The sequence below is a fragment of the Balaenoptera ricei genome, chromosome 5 (assembly GCF_028023285.1).
Source record: "Balaenoptera ricei isolate mBalRic1 chromosome 5, mBalRic1.hap2, whole genome shotgun sequence".
Lineage (NCBI taxonomy): Eukaryota > Metazoa > Chordata > Mammalia > Artiodactyla > Balaenopteridae > Balaenoptera > Balaenoptera ricei.
In genome coordinates this window covers 72,308,297-72,325,572 of record NC_082643.1, presented here as the reverse complement: position 1 = coordinate 72,325,572, position 17,276 = coordinate 72,308,297, and the positions used below count along the sequence as shown (strand labels likewise).

The window sequence follows — 17,276 nt, the reverse complement described above, 5'->3', positions numbered from 1 at the left end:
AAGTGAAGTAAGCCAGACGGAGAAAGAAAACTATCATAGGATATCACTTACATGTGGAATGTAAACAATGATACAAATGAACTTATTTACAAAACAGAAACAGACTCACAGATATAGAAAAGAAACTTATGGTTACCAAAGAGGAAAGTGGGGGGAGGAATAAATTAGGAGTTTGGGATTAATATATATGTGCTACTATATATAAAATAAACAACAAGGACCTACTTATAGCACAGGGGACAATACTCAATATTTTGTAATAACCTCGGAGGGAAAAGAATATGAAAAAGAATATACATATATGTGTATGTATATATATATATGACTGAGTCACTTTGCTGTACACCTGAAACTAACACAACACTGCAAATAAACTATTTCATTTAAAAAAAAAGAATTTAGCAGAGTGTCTGGCATTACATAATAATGCATATTTTCTTTTAAAAACAGTTAATAATCAAGGAAACCAGGTCATAACAAAATAAATCTCCCCTACGCAATAGAGCATATGGGAAAGATTAACTAATATGTGCTAAGTGCTCCATATACCCTGTAATGAGTACCGCACATAATTCTAAATCTTTACTAGTCTATGAAGGAGAGATGTGTTATCACAGTTTTATGGATGGAGAAAATAAGTGGCAGATGTGGGTTTTAAAACCTGACCTATTGGAGTCCAAAGCTTAGATGTGTTTTTTCCTCTTTCATTTTCACACCAATTTTTAATAGCTAAAATTTACTCAACACTTGCAATGAACCCTCGCAACTCTACGAAGTAGGTAGTGCCATAACACCTGTTCACTGCCTTCGTGAGGTCACACCCTACCCCCAGCACTGACCCTCCTCTAAGAGTATCCCTGGTAGGATTCCAAAACCTTCTTGAGTGAACCTAAAGGGGTGGGGGAGGGTGTCCGTGGCAAACACCCCACATTCAGGTCCACTGAGAACACTAAGATGCCCTTATATCAGAAGTTCTCTAAATGCATCAGGGGTGGGATGAGAAGTTCCCATTCTCTCCAGTTCCTTCTCACCAGCATCCCTTCAGCTATTGTGTGATGAGGGATATTATACCATGGCTTCTATTTGGCTTTCTACCAAGTAGAAAAAGCAAAGGGAAATTGGCATCTCTTGTGAGGACTATGCCTCCATTCCAGAGCAATTCTGATCATTTTCATCCCATAACTGAATGCTTTTGCCACTCACAATCAATAGAAAAAGAATAGAGAGATACGTTAAATTAAATAAATATCATTATAACTAATTTTAATATTTAAAAGCAAGACTGATATGCAAAAGGCTTATTTTCAGCTATAAAAATTTAAAACTCAGGTGTTCTGGACTTCATATGGTTAAGAATATGATATATAGGAAGCCACTGTAAAAACAAAAAGAATAAAATGTGTAGTATTCTGAAAAAAAAGATGTAGGTAGAATATAATAATGAGCTAATAAACTAAGCATATAATACTTCCAATTCCATGCATTTAAACCATTTGCCTTTTGTTCCTCTTCATTAAAAGGCAAATTATTCCAAGGTTTTCAAATTCATTCATCCACGACTTTTATTTGTTTTACCTTAAGCTCCCAATGCATTTCATTTCAACACATAGGTATGATTTTTAATTCAATTACACAGCATTAAGCTAGGAACCCAAGAACATCACCCAAAGTGAAATTATATTCAGATTCACACTTGGTCTTCACCTGCTAGTTCTCAATAAAGGAAAACTGGTGGAGCCCCAAAAGAAGGGATGGACTGCCCATATCCTCTCAAGCTTTATTACTTTGTATTGGCTGATAAAAATGAAACCTTATGTGATTCTTTACTTAGCACAGCCAGATATATTACGGTTTAATATTTTGTTAGAGATGATATCTAAAGGTTATTCCCATGATCAAAATGTAAGGTGGACAAAAATACCCAAGAAATGATTATAATTACCGAATACAGTCCTAGCTGGAACTGATTCCTTATTTATCCAGAATGAAACTTGAGAAAGAATTACTGTCATAATACATGGAATGTACGTCTGAATCATAAAATAACCCATCTTCCGTCTGAGGTGAAAGTAAACCGTCATAACGATATATTCACCTGCGAATGAAACATGAGGAAAATACGTTATAGGTTCTGCGGGCAATTATTCAATGGCTTTATAATCATATTTCAGACTAACAAACAGTATTCTAGGCAAAGAAAGTATCGGATTGCGTAACAACACAAGCACTGAGAAATACGTAGTTCCCAACTAGGGGGGGAATGATACTGCACGTCATTACACAGAAAAACATTTCTGTTGCATGTAGTAATTAAGCAATTTAATAAGTTGGGCTATAACTTTATAAAAATTCTTGCAGTGCTTTCTATTTTAAAGCGATTAGCCTTCATTTTCAGCATTTTCTAGAGCAGAATTTAGACCTAACTTTTATGGAAAATCACTAGAAAAAAATGAAAATACACACACACATGAAAATATAAAGCTTAATTTTAGAAAGAATTGGAATACACAGGTATACATTATATATACATATATGCTTAGGGAAAGGTTACCTTACTGTCTTAGTTTTAGGAAAGAGCTTTATTTCTAAATGTGGTATATGTGAAGAAAAATACAAAGAAACACATATAACATAGAGCCATACGTAACATCCCTGAGTTCGGGCATGTTTTATTGGCATTTAGACAAAAACCTAAAACAGCTAGTAAGTAAATATACCATAAGATTTCTGGTAGCTCTTGATAATATTTTTAATGTTACATCTGAAAGTAACGTATTGAGAAAGTTCCTTAGGAAGCAGTAGCTTTATTCTCAGACTGTGAAGCCCAAGATTCAGAAGACTCAAATCCTCCCAAAATGTATTTTTAATCCCACTTACAGGCTGGAAAAGAAATGTCTTCAAAAAAAATATTTTTTCCTGGTGATATGTGTATGTAAGGAATAGTTTTAGAACAAGCAATAATTAGCTGTTTTTCCCCATTGAATATGACAAAAACTAAATCCTATGCTTCTTACCATTCACATCTCCAAAGCAAGTACAGACCAAGAATCATCAATAATAATCATCCATCTACTCATGTGACAGCTTTAATGTACACCCTTAATATATTTTATAATTAAGCTTTATATTTTGCTTTTACTTTTGAAAAGAGAGTAGCGTAGCACCACAAAAATTGGGCGAGATTTTAAAAAAAAGATTTGGGGAAAGCACCAAAAAACAGGGAAATCCAGTGCTCAAAAATCAATGGTCAGATTTCCCGCCTCAGAATTCTGTTGAAAATAGTTTTGATATATTTGATTATTGGCTTTTGTTTCTGAATAAGAAAACCAGCTCACTTCTCACATGTCACCAACTCAGAATTTATTTTAAACTAAAACAAGATTTAAATATAAATAAAGAAAGTCTGAACTGTGATTTATGCATCAACTCTATTTCTGGAAACTTTTAGTTGTCCCCTGAAAACACGAGATATTTCAATGAAGAAGCTGGGACAAAACTCCATTGCTAATGCCAGGTAGCATATTGACTCAAATTGTTAAACATCTCACCCGTGATGGATTTGATAGTTTCACTTGATACAGTTTGCCCAATCAAGTCATACTGAACTAAGCTGGAAGACTCCTTTGGAACTTCTACTGATTTCTCAGGACCTTTTGTCCACGTATAAATCATCTCACTCTTCGGATAGGCATCTGGATGAGAGCACAGAATGTGGTTAGATTCAGAGTTCCTTTTCCATCAGCATTGATGGTCAACGATTAGGAATATTACACATGTTCAGGAAAGATGTAATAAATGAAAACAAGAATCATTATGATTTATTCAAACACGTTTAAGATTGAGAAGACTGTAGAGATTAAATAAACAGACTTGCAACTGGGCATATTTCTTATTTTTATGCCAAAGGTTTGGGGGGGAGACTACAACTAAGGCAACTAAAATGCTATGTATGCATCAGTGCACTTGGTATGTTTCCATACTAATAGGATAAACAGTTGAAAAGCAGAAATAATAAACCCTCCAAAAGTACTGTCCAACTGCTACTCCCTTCCTTTCTAACTCACTTCCAGTATTTGACCAATATTGACTTCTTCCATTCTAATGCAGCTCTGCCAATTAGAAATGTACCAGATGTTGCCTATAATAATACAACAAAAAAAACCAAAAAGAGCAAATCCTACTGTTGAGAGAGCTCTCCAGGGGTCACCTATTCCAGACTCTGCCTCTGGGCAATACCCATGCTTTTTGGGAACCACTCTGCGGTAACAACTGGCTAAGCTGTTTATAAAGCTCTCCAGGGAATGTACTTACACAGCCAGTTCCACTACCGTTAAACTCACAATCAGAACATTTTCCCTTCCATCGTCAACAAATCCCTCCCAGCGGCAATTCAAGCCCATTTTCTATTATTTGGTGTTCAGTACAAATGGAGACCAGCTGCTTGCTTACCAGTCTACCCAGAACAGATAGCTTGGCTCACACACAAATGAATTCAGAAGGACAAAGAGGAATTGTATGCTACCCTCTGCAAACCTTCCTAAAAGGCCTAGAGCACAGTAGGTCCTCAGTGAAAGTGTTTAATTCTACAAAAGGAACTGATACCTAGGGAGACTATCTTTATAAGCGACTTTGCAAAACAAACTATAAGGCTTGTGTTGTCATTTAGCAGTATACAATTGTGTGTCAAGGTTTATCTTCTGAAGGGTATTTATGCTTAATCATACATTTAAAGTCCCAGAATGCTATGATCCTGCATGATATTTTAAATCAGGTATCCTACTCTTGGTTTTCTTATAACCATTCTTCCCCCTGCTTTTTCTCATGCCTATGAATTGTAAACATAGTTAAATGTTATTTTTCTCCTTCCAAAGTAATTAAGTATCTTTATTTGATAAGTATGATGGGCCTCTCTTTTCAGTTCTCAACCCCGAATCATCAGCTTCCAAGGAATAATTTCTTTATTTTATACAAACCCTGATGGAGGACCACCTATGTTCAAGTCACTCTGAAGAGTGTTCCATGAGATCTGGGGGCGGGGGGGTGGTGGATGGGTGGGAAAGGACTTTCCCTAGATTAGAGCTATCTTGGGTGAAATTTAAATTATAGCACAAATAGTTTTAAATTCTGGCCCCAGTAAGATCGACCTTCCTGTCCACATATTTTTTCTGTTTTTATCTTCTCTCATTAAATCACTGGTCAGGGAGCAAAGGACCCTCTCTAGCTTCAAGTTAGGCCAACGGAATATTGTGATTACTGGGGATTATAAAAAGAATGGTGACTGCCGAGTCTTATTAAGTTAAGCAATGAGCAATGATAACAGCAGGCAACAGTTTCACAATCAGTGAGACTAAGAATGTGAAGCAATAGTAAAAGTCAGCATCTATTTTTGGTAGATTCTGATTGAGTCAAATATTTGAGGCAGACATTCGAAGAGACGATCACATTTTGCTGCCATCTCTGAGAACGCAGCTTGGGGGGAAAGGAATTCCATATTCTGTCCTACCCATTCATTTTATCCTCTTGCCTTCACGTCCACAAAATATCCCAAATCCATCTGTCTAACATCTCCTCTGGTACCATCCTAGTCTAAGCCACCACCCTCTTTGTATCCATATTAACACATACAGCCTCCAACTCTTCTCTGCTTCTCTCTAGCATCTCTACAATCCTTTCTAGGTAGAAAAGCTGAAGTGAAATTGTGAAATGTCAATCAAAGAGTGCCACACCCCTTAGTAAATCCTTCCAAAGGTGTTCTAAAGCACTTAGAATAATATCCAAACTCCTTAATGTGGTCTATAAGGCACTATACTGTCTTGCTCTGTCTACATATCAGACCACACCTCCTACTCTGTTTTGGTCATGCTTTGGTCGCTTTTATACTAAGAGTGCTGCTTATGCTATTCTAACCTATGTCATGTCAGGAAGCCCCAAACCTTCTTCTGCTTTTTTCAAGTCTGCCATAAAGGATTCTGCTTGTAACAGAAACTATTAAATTACAAAAAGAAAAAAATCATTTATACTTTCTATGTTACACCACCAACACATGGAGTTCAGAGGCCCCTAAATTTCACCACGGATCATCAACCTATTAATTATGAGTCAATCTACCTAGGCTATCTAGGTAGGCTAGTAAGTAGAAATATATTTTTGCTTTTTGGGGGAAAAGGGGTTGTTTTTAGTTCTTTATTTAAATATATTAGATAATAAACAGTCTCCTGTAAGTCAAACCTTGGACAGCTGTTGTCAGGGACAGTGGTTTAAATGTTGGACTATGGAAAATCATGCACATATAAAAATATCAGCTTGCGTGAGATAATCATAAATTCTAACAACATTTTTATTGTAACTTACAACTCCCAAATTTCAAAGGGCATGCATGACCATCCATGGGGAAATCCACCAATCTCATGGGACACTCTGCACTTATGGTGAGTCTATGATGGAAAAAGGCAATTAAACAAAATCAACACTTTCTTTGAAAGTAATTTAAAGATCCCTCAATGAGGAAGCAGGAAGGAAGGAAAAAAAGAAAGACAGGAAGGAAGGGAAGAAAGGAAAAAAGAGAGTTAAAAAGATAAAAAGCAAAAAAGAAAAATGACTACCTCATTGTGTATAAAATAGTGCCATTTCTCATAATTCTAAAAAGCTTATTTGGAGCTGTCATATTATGTGAGACAGATTTCTTTCCATTCCTGAAGAAAGTATCAGGAGTCCATACTTTTGTTACCATCATATTGTTCAATCTCAGAATTTCAATGGGGCCATCATATTTTAGTCTTTTGTCAATCCATGTCTGTCTGAAGAACACATCCATTGTGTATTCCTAGGGAAATTAGTTTGTGACATATTCAATCACAGATGACTACACATAAATATGCAGAAAAATGTATTAAATTCTAGCCTCTTTCCCACTCCAAAAAGACTACCCCAAATAAAAACAAATAGGAGCAAAATTTTTTAAAAAAATGAATGGAGCAAAAAAGAGTGTCAGCAATTAAAGCATGTTATGTCCATCTTTATACCTTAATCTTCTACATTTGTTAGATAAATAATCATACATATTAATCATTCAAGAATAATTACTATAATTTAATAAAACCACCAGCACCAGGTAATTACGGTTGTACTTTGTTTTAAATCAAGTGGCAAAATTAGTTAATGTGTAACAAATATCACTGCATAATTAATCATAAAATTGTAGGGATCTCTTTAAGGCAAAGTAAAATATGTAAGAGAAATTTTATGACCACAGAATTTATTAACATTTGCCTAGAGTCAAGGAAAAAAGTTAAGTAGTTTCTTTGACCTGGAAACTGAAAATCTTTAATATGAGAGAACACAACTGAATGGACAAATTTATCTTGACCAGTGCTTGATGTTCTAAACTCTTTATGCCTGAGAGATGGAAGTGGGGGAGAGGGGTAGTGAGCAATTGCGCCAACAAGGAATTCTAAATGCATTTAGGACTACAATATAGTTTCATACCAAAACTAATTACACTCTCTAATTTTCTCCTCCTCAATAATTTTCTAACGGAAAAAAATACTACATACATGTTGTACTATGGGGACTAGTAATAGAACGTTCTTTTCTTTGTTGAGAATGATTCCAAACCAAAAAATACTCAAATGTTAGAGCTGAAATTCAAGTTCAACGTCTTACTTTTGTAAACTTTTTAGGTTGTTCTTTGACTTTCTAGCTCTGTGTGATCGATTACAAAATAAATGCTAATTGCCTTCTTTTCTGCATGTTTTTTTCAAACCTCAAAAAGTACATTTAATTTCCCAAATACCTACCATTTCAACATCAGAAACAGGTCCAAAGCTAGTGACATATATGTCAGTTTTCACTTCTGTAACAGGACCTAGTAAGTATGAAGTAAATAAGTGTGAAAAAATAATTACCAATCTTATAGGCAAGGTGGGTTTGATAATTAAAAAGTAAAGACAGGTTATATATCATGTTTTTACAAGCATCTTAAATTTTCAGTGAGACAGTGCAGCTCTACAAAAAATGAAGACAAAAGAACAACAAAACCAGAAAGCAATGTTTACTTACAGTCAAAAAGAAACCCCAGTTACTTACCAGGAACCTTATTTCTTCAAAGATACATCACCCCTGGGCACTGTTACAACAGGCAGTGCAGGGAACAAAAGCTTTTAGCCTTTGTGATTTTTTTTAGTCCATCATCTGATTGGCCTTTAGTAAAGAAGTGAGCTGTTAAAAAGAGGGAACTTAACCACAAGAGTGAGGAGGAGAAAAACCATAATGGCTGTAAGGAATGCATCTTTGGCAAGTTAAGGATATTGGTAAATAACTTAAACACAAAAATGAGTCATGTCACCTTTAACAATAGGTAAAGCATCCACTGGTAATTAGGACCAAAGTCAAGCTCTCCTAAAAGTTAGACCTATTTATGCTCTACCACCTACTTGCTGTGTGATTTTGGGCAAGTTACTTAACTCCCCAACAGCAGCAACCATAACTATCAGGCAAGACTGTTGACGGAGATCAAATGAAATTGCTCCTATGAGACCCTGAACACAGTTACTCTCTCATGAAAGTACTTATCAGGTATTAGTTTCTCTTTTCTTCCAATAATGGCCACTACTGAGATTCTTTCCTACGTCTAAATAAAACTGGTTCAGGAACAAGTATATGGGTGTGCCTGGCAGAAGAGAAATGTGGGAGCATCATGACAATGGGCTGACACAGATTTTAGACAAAGGAAAGTTGCTGCAATCTGGGTTTAGCACGATGCTTAAAATCAGAAATTCTGGAGTTCAATTTTGGCTCTAACACTTTCTAATTGTATGATCTTGGTCAAGTCACATATCATCAGAGGTAAAGGTTTTAATGACTATTAACTGAAATAATACATGTAAATCACTTGTCCCAGTCTCCAGAACAAAATGTGCTCAATAATGATAGCAATTGTTATTATACATATCAATTTTAATTACTAATAAACATTTTAAATTGTTGCAATCTTGAACATCATTTCTTAAATGATGGTTTATAACACTGTATGTCCAGGGGCTACATATTCCATACTGGAAAGAATAACATCTGCTATCAAGATGGACTATTTCCCTTGAATAATGGTTGGGCAATTGGACTTAACGCCAAAAAAGACAAAGAACAATTGGGATAGCTTAATGCCCTAGGTCTAAAGTTACCCTCATAAAACAAATGAGAATCTCTCCCTCTATATGGTGAAGATTGAGCCACATAAAGAAAAATAGTTTGAAGGAGAAAGAAAATTCTTTTTTTGAATAAGTATCCTAAGAAAAATATATCCTGTGGAAGTATAGTGAGAGAAAAAGTAGAGATCAGGCTGATCTGCCATGAGTTTTCATTTTTAAAAAATAACACCTTTGGAAAACAGAGAGAATAAGTATGAGAAGTTAATTGAATTTTTATTTGAATGAGAAATTGAAAACAACAACAACAAAAATATGATAGTAACAAGCTTATTAAAGCCAAAGTGTTTCAGGAATAGATAGGTAATCTGTGTTGAACCTTAGTAGATAGAGATTTCATTCAAAAAGATTCAAAAGTGGGAAAAATCACTCTGCTTGTTTCTTAAGGACAACTGCTAAAGTGTTAAAAACACTACTTCAGTGCAAGTCCAGACAAGGAGAGATAAGTTACTCAGAACAAATAAGGTTGAGTAGGTCCTGACAACAGGACTGTTTGATGAGAATCTTGAGAAATCCAGTTACTTTGAAGATCAATTTAGGATACTGGTTCTCAAACTTTAACTGGATCAGAATCACCTGGTAGGTTTGTTAAAGGTAGGTTTGCTGGACTCCACCCCAGACTTGCTGTTAGATTAGGTCTAAGGTGGGGCCTGACAATTCGCATTTCTAACAAGTTCCTAGGTGATGCTGTTCACTTCAGTTCACAGAAAGCATTTATCTGTTTTCTAGAACAGTATTTATTTACCAAACCATGTCCTGTAAAATATTAATACCATAGGTGTTCTATTGAAGTGGGGGAAGGGTAGGAGAGGGAGGATTTAGGCCAATCAGATTTTTCCTTATACATTTATTTTAAGGTGTGTGGGTTTATGCTAATTCTTAAGGTTACAATGATTCCATGATAATAATGAATCTTTTCAAATTCTTACATAACATACTACTTTTTCAATGATTCTTGAAAACTGCTTGGTATTTGTGACATTATTCAGTATTTGCTTTATAAGATCACAAAGGTCTTTGAGATTGAATGAGATCCTAAATACGTATAATTGGTAGAGAAATTTCATTCGGATACCCATTTAGTCAACATTTATTGTGTGACCACCTGCTGTATGCCAGGTTCCATGCTAGGCCCTGGTGATACAATGGTAAACCAGACTCGCAAGTTCCCTGCCTCAGGGAGTTAACATGCTACTGGGGGAGTGAAAATATAAATAATAAGGAAATGAATTAAATGGAAGAATGCTGTCATTCATAAGAGAAACAAAAGAGGCCAGTAACAGAGTGAGAGTCTGGGAAAGCCACTCTAGACTATTTAGCCACTCTTCAAAGCAGTGACTTTTAAACTGAGATCTGGATGATAATCACGAGCCTTTGGAAGAGCTGAGAGAATGCATTTCAGGTGAGGAGAACTTCAAGGGGAAAGGCTCGGACAGAGCACCTACTTCTCTGGCCATATTCTGAAAGTGGTATGTTTTAAGCAACATATTTATAATGTATGTTATTGTCACTGTTTTAAACTTGTATAAATCTTCATGAGAGAGGTTGTTATGGGCTGAATTATGTTCCTCCTAAACTCATATGTTGAAGTAGCACCTAGTACATCAGAATGAGATTATATTTTGAGATAGGGTCCTTACAAGGGGAATAAACTTAAAATGAGGTCACTAGGATGGGCCCTAATGTAATAAGACTGGTGCCCTTATAAGAAGAGGAGATTAGGACACAGAAACATACAGAAGAAAAACCATGTGAAGACACAGAGGGAAGATGGCCATCTACAAGCCAAGAAGAGAGAGTTTAGAAGAAACCAACCCTGCTGACATCTTGATCTTGGACTTCTAGCCTCCGGAATTGTGAAAAAATAAATTTGCTGTTATTTAAGCCACCCAGTCTGTGGTGCTTTGTTACGGAAGCTGAAGCAAATGAACACAGAGGTTAATCATCTGTCCTGTGTTCTTTCCCCAAGTGTTCTCCCTCTGAAATGCAGTCCAGCTTTGCCTCTGTATATAGGCTGTGGTAAGAAGTTTGATTTGTATCCCGTAATCATTGGGAGGCCATCAAAGGTTTGATGTAAGGAAAATATATGATCTAAATATATGATCTGAATCACTCTGGCAGTTGTATGGACAGTGAGTTATAGGGAGGCAAGAGTAGAAGAAGGCTTTTCTAATGAGGCTGCTGTACTAGGCCAGGTGAGAGATGACGGTGTCCTGGACTAAGGATGTGGCAGTCGGGATGGAGAGTGGACAGATCAAGGGGCATGTACATGTGGAACTGCTCTCAAGAAATGGGGTTCTTCCCAAAGAACAATAAGCAGAGATACTATTACTATTTATTTAAGGCCTACTATGTGCCAAGCAGGATACTAGCTCTTCCTATATGCTATTTCATTCAATCCTCACAACACCCTCCAGGGATGATATTTCATGAGAATTTTATGGACATGGAAACTGAGCTCACAGAGGTTAAATATTATATTCCAGAGCCAGAATTATAACCCCCTGGATTGATCTACAAAGTATGTTCTAGATTTACTATGCTAATTATATCATTAAATAATAAATCAACTATTAATTACTTACATATAATTTTCTATCTAGTACATAACATGCCATACCTACCTCTCCCATTTTGTTTCATGAGTAGTTTCTGAACTACGTTCCTGCAGCTTTTCCTATGCATTGCTCTTATTCTTATTGTATTCAGTCTTTCTCTCCTTAACAGCAAAGACCAATCTTAATCCTCTTGGAAATCCCAAATGAGCATAGTGCTTTACACATACTAGGTAGTGAAAACTATGTATTTGATTGTGTTCCTAATATCATTCCAGCAGTGATTTTAAAGTCTCCCCAAAGGAAAAAGTACTGGGATTCATTTGTTACATCAGTTAAGCTAAAAATATTTCCTGATTAAAGTAGAACTCGTGTTTTATTTATATTTATATCCTCTCCCTGAACAAATCCCAGGCCTTACATGCAATAGGTTTCCAATAAATCAGTTTTCAATGAATCACGGTCGCTATGCAATTAAGAATAATTCTTAGAGAAGCTTCCTCTAACACTGATGTTTAGGATGTACAAATCAACCCTCCTAAGAGCATAATTACATAGAAACCAGATAATTTTCAGCTTGGAAGGACTTCTCATAATTTTCTATGCATTTGTGTAACATAAAAGACATCTTTTATTTTAAAATCTTACTACTTTGCTAATAGGGAAATAGTTTTTAATCCCCCAAATATAGTGGACAGTTCCTAAGGCAAAGTGATCTTCAACAGTCTTTGAAAGAAGGAGCCAACACCACCAGGATCAAATTCAGAGGAATACTCCCACCTTATTAATGAATCTAACTTGCTTGGAAAGTGGGAAGGCAATTAACATTTCAGAAAATTTCCCACTATTTACTTCAGCTGTAGAGACCCGGACAAAAATATCACATTTTAATTTCTTCTCCAATAATAGGATCCAATTTGCTATCACACCCAGGAAAGAGACTTAAGCAGTTCTGCAGATGCTGAAACGACTCATTCCCTGTTCTCCACATTGCCTCCCCAGCCATGCACTTGAGGAAAGATTTCTGGGTTTTCGGTCCCCTAAATCCATGCATCCAGCTACATCTTACAAAACACTATTAATGTGTCTTCCCAAATCAAGAGACCTAAAGTGCTTAAGAGGTACAACAACAGCAAGGAATCTTAGTGAAATATTTAAATAAGGCTCTAATTCTCTTTGTCACTTACAAAATATAGAAAAACTAGCGTTCCTGCATATTAAACAGGGAACAGATGTCTACTGATATTGTTGAGAAAGCAAATAACTATAGAGCTTTATTTAGATGACCTTAAAGATTAGTGCTTCCTTTATGGTATGATCCTATCAATCCAGCTCTACTTTTTAAATATTAAAGGCATCAAATAAATGAATAAATAAAGTACTAAAAACAACACTAAAATGTGAGCCAAAGATGAAAATGCAATTCACAGAAGGAAAATTCCTGTAGGCAATAAAGATTTGAAAAGATGTTCAACCACATTAGAAATCAGAAAAATACAAATCATTTCACATTAAAATACCATTTCAAGTATATATATATATATATATATACACATATATGTATATATATACACATATATATGTATGTATGTATGTGTATGTGTATATATATATATATATATATATATATATATATATATATATATACACATATATATATTCTTTTCCAAAGTGTTGAAGGGTTTGTGGATCCTGAATCTCATATTCACTGTAAATGGGAGTTTGAATTTGTAAAACTACCATAGAAAACAGTTTGGCATTATCTCATCAAGTTGAACTCCCACTTACACTAAGATCCAGAAAAATCCATTCTTGGATATATATGCAAAAGAAACTCTTGCACATTTACAGCAGGAAATTTGGGCCAGAATATTCACAGCAACACAATCCTGGAAACAAGCAAAATGCCTATTGCCAACAGAGCAGATGAATCAGCTGGTTCCTGTGCAATGAGTGTATCACACAGCAGTCAAAATGAATGATCTATAGCAATACACAACAATAAGAATGAGTCTTAGGAATACACAATTAAGTGAAAAAAGCATCAAAAGATTGTAAATAGCATGTTCAAAACAGTTAAATTTTTAAAATTTCAATTTATTAAAGAGTAAAGTTGAGCTAAAATGATAGTCAAATAAAGCTATGCAATAATTTATTTTTTTTAAAGATTTTTTTTGATGTGGACCATTTTTAAAGTCTTCATTGAATTTGTTACAATATTGCTTCTGTTTTATGTTTTGGTTTTTTGGCCACGAGGCATGTGGGATCTTAGCTCCCCAACCAGGGATCGAACCCGCACCCCCTGCATTGGACAGCGAAGTCTTAACCACTGGACCGCCAGGGAAGTCCCATGCTATGCAATAATTTAAAAAGGACTCAGAATGGTGGTTACTTTGAGTGGGGAAGACAGGCAAATAGGATGAGGGAGACCATATAGCAGAGTAAGTTGTCAAGGTTTAATTATTTAAGTGGGTTTTATTTTATTATAGTAAATGAATGAATAGATGGATAGATAAAAAGAAGGTCCACAGATATGGGGACCAATCATGGGAGTGTGTCATGAGCCACGGATTATTAATCCAGAATCCAGTTCTGTGCAGTGGAAGCTTTTTTAAAATAAATACATAAAAAAGGCCTAGACAATAAAGCAGCTATTTGTTTAATGATACACGAAATGCAAGTTGATGTATTTTTTCATATAAAAGAAAGCTAACATCCCAGTGAAATATCATCTAAATGTCCACTAAGTTATTGATATCCTATATCTAGATTTTTAGTGCTTATTTTAGGAAACAACAAATGCATTTTGCATATTCTTGCCCTAAAGAACCTGTAAATATATATTAGCACCAGTACATCTTTCTTCTTAAACTAAGAGCATAAGAAAGTAAATTTGTGTTCTGCATTCTATAGTCTCTTCTTGTCACACAGGCATCTTTCGTTCAGTTATCCCTTCCCTCCACTCAAATATTATTCTCTACTTGTCTATTTCCAGTGGTACACAAGCAGCTTTAAAAAAGGCAACCTTCCCTCTTTCTCTTCTCTTTCGTATTTAAACTTCTGGGGGAAAAAAACCCTATGCTTACTGTCTGGAATTCTCTCCTTTCTATTCACTCCATCATCTATTATAATCTAGTTTTCGTGCTCAGGACCCACTAAAATTCCTTTTGTCAATATCACCAGTTTTTCCCTATCTACAGCACTTTTCCCACAAACTTTTTAAAAAATCTTATTTCTCTCATTTTTAAAAAAGCTCTCTTGATGCTACTTTCTCCTTCCATTTACCAGCCCATTTCTCTGCTCCTCTGTACAAATGCCCAGAAAGAAACTCCTCCCATTCTTTCTGGAACCCACGCAATCAGACTTTCACCTTCATCATGCCACCAAAGCTGCCCTTGTCAAACTCACTGAAAATGTAGATATTGCTAAATCTAGTGGTCCATTTTATGTTCTTATCTTTCTTTGTCTGCCAGGAGCATTAGACATAATCGACCAAACCTGCTCCACACTGAAATACTGTTTTCTTTCTTTACTTAACATCTGGTATGTACATTCTCTTTGAGGTTTTCCTCCTACCTCAAAGGTCACTACTTTTCAGTCTTCCTGGGACAGAGATTCCTCCACCTCTTTCCCCACCTCTTAACACTGGGGACTTCGGAGCTCAAAATTTGTACCTTTTCCCTATCACCATTAATTCCTTGGTGATCTCTTTAGTTTTATGGCTTTAAATACCATACGTTATTGACATACCCAGTATCCCTGAATTCCAAGCCTATCTTCACTTTACATCTAATGAGCATCTCAAACGTAACATATTCACATACAAATTGTTCAGCCACATCCCTAAGCTGCTTCTGCCACAGTCTTGGCAGCTCCATTTTTCTAGATGTTCAAGTCCCAAACTCTGGGGTGACACCTGACACCTCCCTTTTTCTCACATCCCATATTCTAGCTGTCACCAGTAGACTAGAACTTTGAAAAATAGCCAGAAACCAACCATTTCTTACAATTTTACAAACTTCTCTGCCACCAACTTGGTCAAAATGTCCATCATCTCTTGCCTGGTTGCTCCTAAAAACCTTTCCGCAGTTGCCCTTGACCCGGACTCACTGTTCCAATCCAGCAACCAAGGTGAGCCTTTGAAAATTAACCAGTTCAGGTCTCGCCCCTAATGGAATCCCTCCATTTACTTCTGATATGATTCAGAGTAAAAGCAAAGTTCTCACCAGCCTGCAAAGCTTTATACTACCTCATCCTTATATCACACTGACCCTTTCTTACTCCTCAGCCCTGTTACCTTCACTGCAGTGACAATTCCACGCTTACCATGTCTGCACGTAGAGTTACTTCTAACCAGAAGACCCCACCCAAATACAGCTTATGCTCTTATGAATCATAGTTCAAATATCACTTCAGGGACTTCCCTGGTTAAGAATCCGCCTGCCAATGAAGGGGACATGGGTTCGAGCCCTGGTCCAGGAAGATCCCACATGTCGCGGAGTAACTAAGCCTGTGCGCCACAACCACTGAGCCTGCACTCTAGAACCCACGTGCCACAACTACTGAGCCTGCACTCTAGAACCCACAAGCCACAACCACTAAGCCCGCGTGCCACAACTACTGAAGCCCATGCACCTAGAGCCTGTGCTCCACAACAAGAGAAGCCACTGCAATGAGAAGCCCACGCACCACAACGAAGAGTAGCCCCCACTCGCTGCAACTAGAGAAAGCCTGCACGCCCCAACGAAAACCCAAAGCAGCCAAAAATAAATAAATAAATAAATAAATAAATAAATTTAAAAAAAAACAAATATCACTTCATTCAAGTCTCTCCCTCCTAACTACTCTAGTTAAAATTGCAACCTCCTCCCCTGCTTTGTATTACTCGATAGGAGTTATCAACATCTGACATACTCTATATTTGGCTTATTTCTGTTGCTCCTTTTCTGTCTCTTTCACTAGAGTATCAGCTCAGGAGGGCAGAAAACAGTGTCTCCTTTGTTCACCAGTGTATCCCCAGTGCCATCCTAGAACAGTGCCTGATGTATATTATATGATCAATGAATTTTTAAATTATTATTACAAATTTATTTTTTAATTTATTTTTGACTGCATTGGGTCTTCGTTGCTGTGCACGGGCTTTCTCTAGTTGCGTCGAGCTGGGCTACTCTTAATTGCGGCGTGCAGGCTTCTCATTGCGGTGGCTTCTCTTGTTGTGGAGCATGGGCTCTAGGCACGCGGGCTTCAGTAGTTGCAGCACGTGGGCTCAGTAGTTGTGGCTCGCAGGCTCTAGAGCGCAGGCTCAGTAGCTGTGGCACACGGGCTTAGGTGCTCTGTGGCATGTGGGATCTTCCCGGACCAGGGCTCGAACCTGTGTCCCCTGCCTTGGCAGGCGGATTCTTAACCGCTGCACCACCAGGGAAGCCCCTCAATGAATTTTTGATGAAAGTGAATAAAATGAAATATCTCCGTGTGGCCAGTTCTTATCTTACTTAATATCTTAGAAGAACTTGAGAGG

General features: G+C 36.6%; 1 protein-coding gene across 3 annotated transcripts in view; it reads right to left on the bottom strand.

The window, feature by feature from the left end:
* GABRA4 (gamma-aminobutyric acid type A receptor subunit alpha4) overlaps positions 1 to 17,276 on the bottom strand; it is a 61,953-nt gene that overhangs the window by 38,706 nt on the left and 5,971 nt on the right. For 2 of the 3 annotated variants that reach the window (XM_059924120.1, XM_059924119.1), the window contains exons 3-7: positions 7,797 to 7,864; positions 6,603 to 6,823; positions 6,352 to 6,434; positions 3,549 to 3,692; positions 1,943 to 2,095 (exon numbers count right to left, since the gene is read on the bottom strand). In XM_059924120.1, the coding sequence (XP_059780103.1) occupies positions 1,943 to 2,095; positions 3,549 to 3,692; positions 6,352 to 6,434; positions 6,603 to 6,823; positions 7,797 to 7,864 (669 nt within the window). The remainder of the gene's footprint in view (positions 1 to 1,942; positions 2,096 to 3,548; positions 3,693 to 6,351; positions 6,435 to 6,602; positions 6,824 to 7,796; positions 7,865 to 17,276) is intronic. The other variant, XM_059924121.1, reaches the window with a different exon arrangement.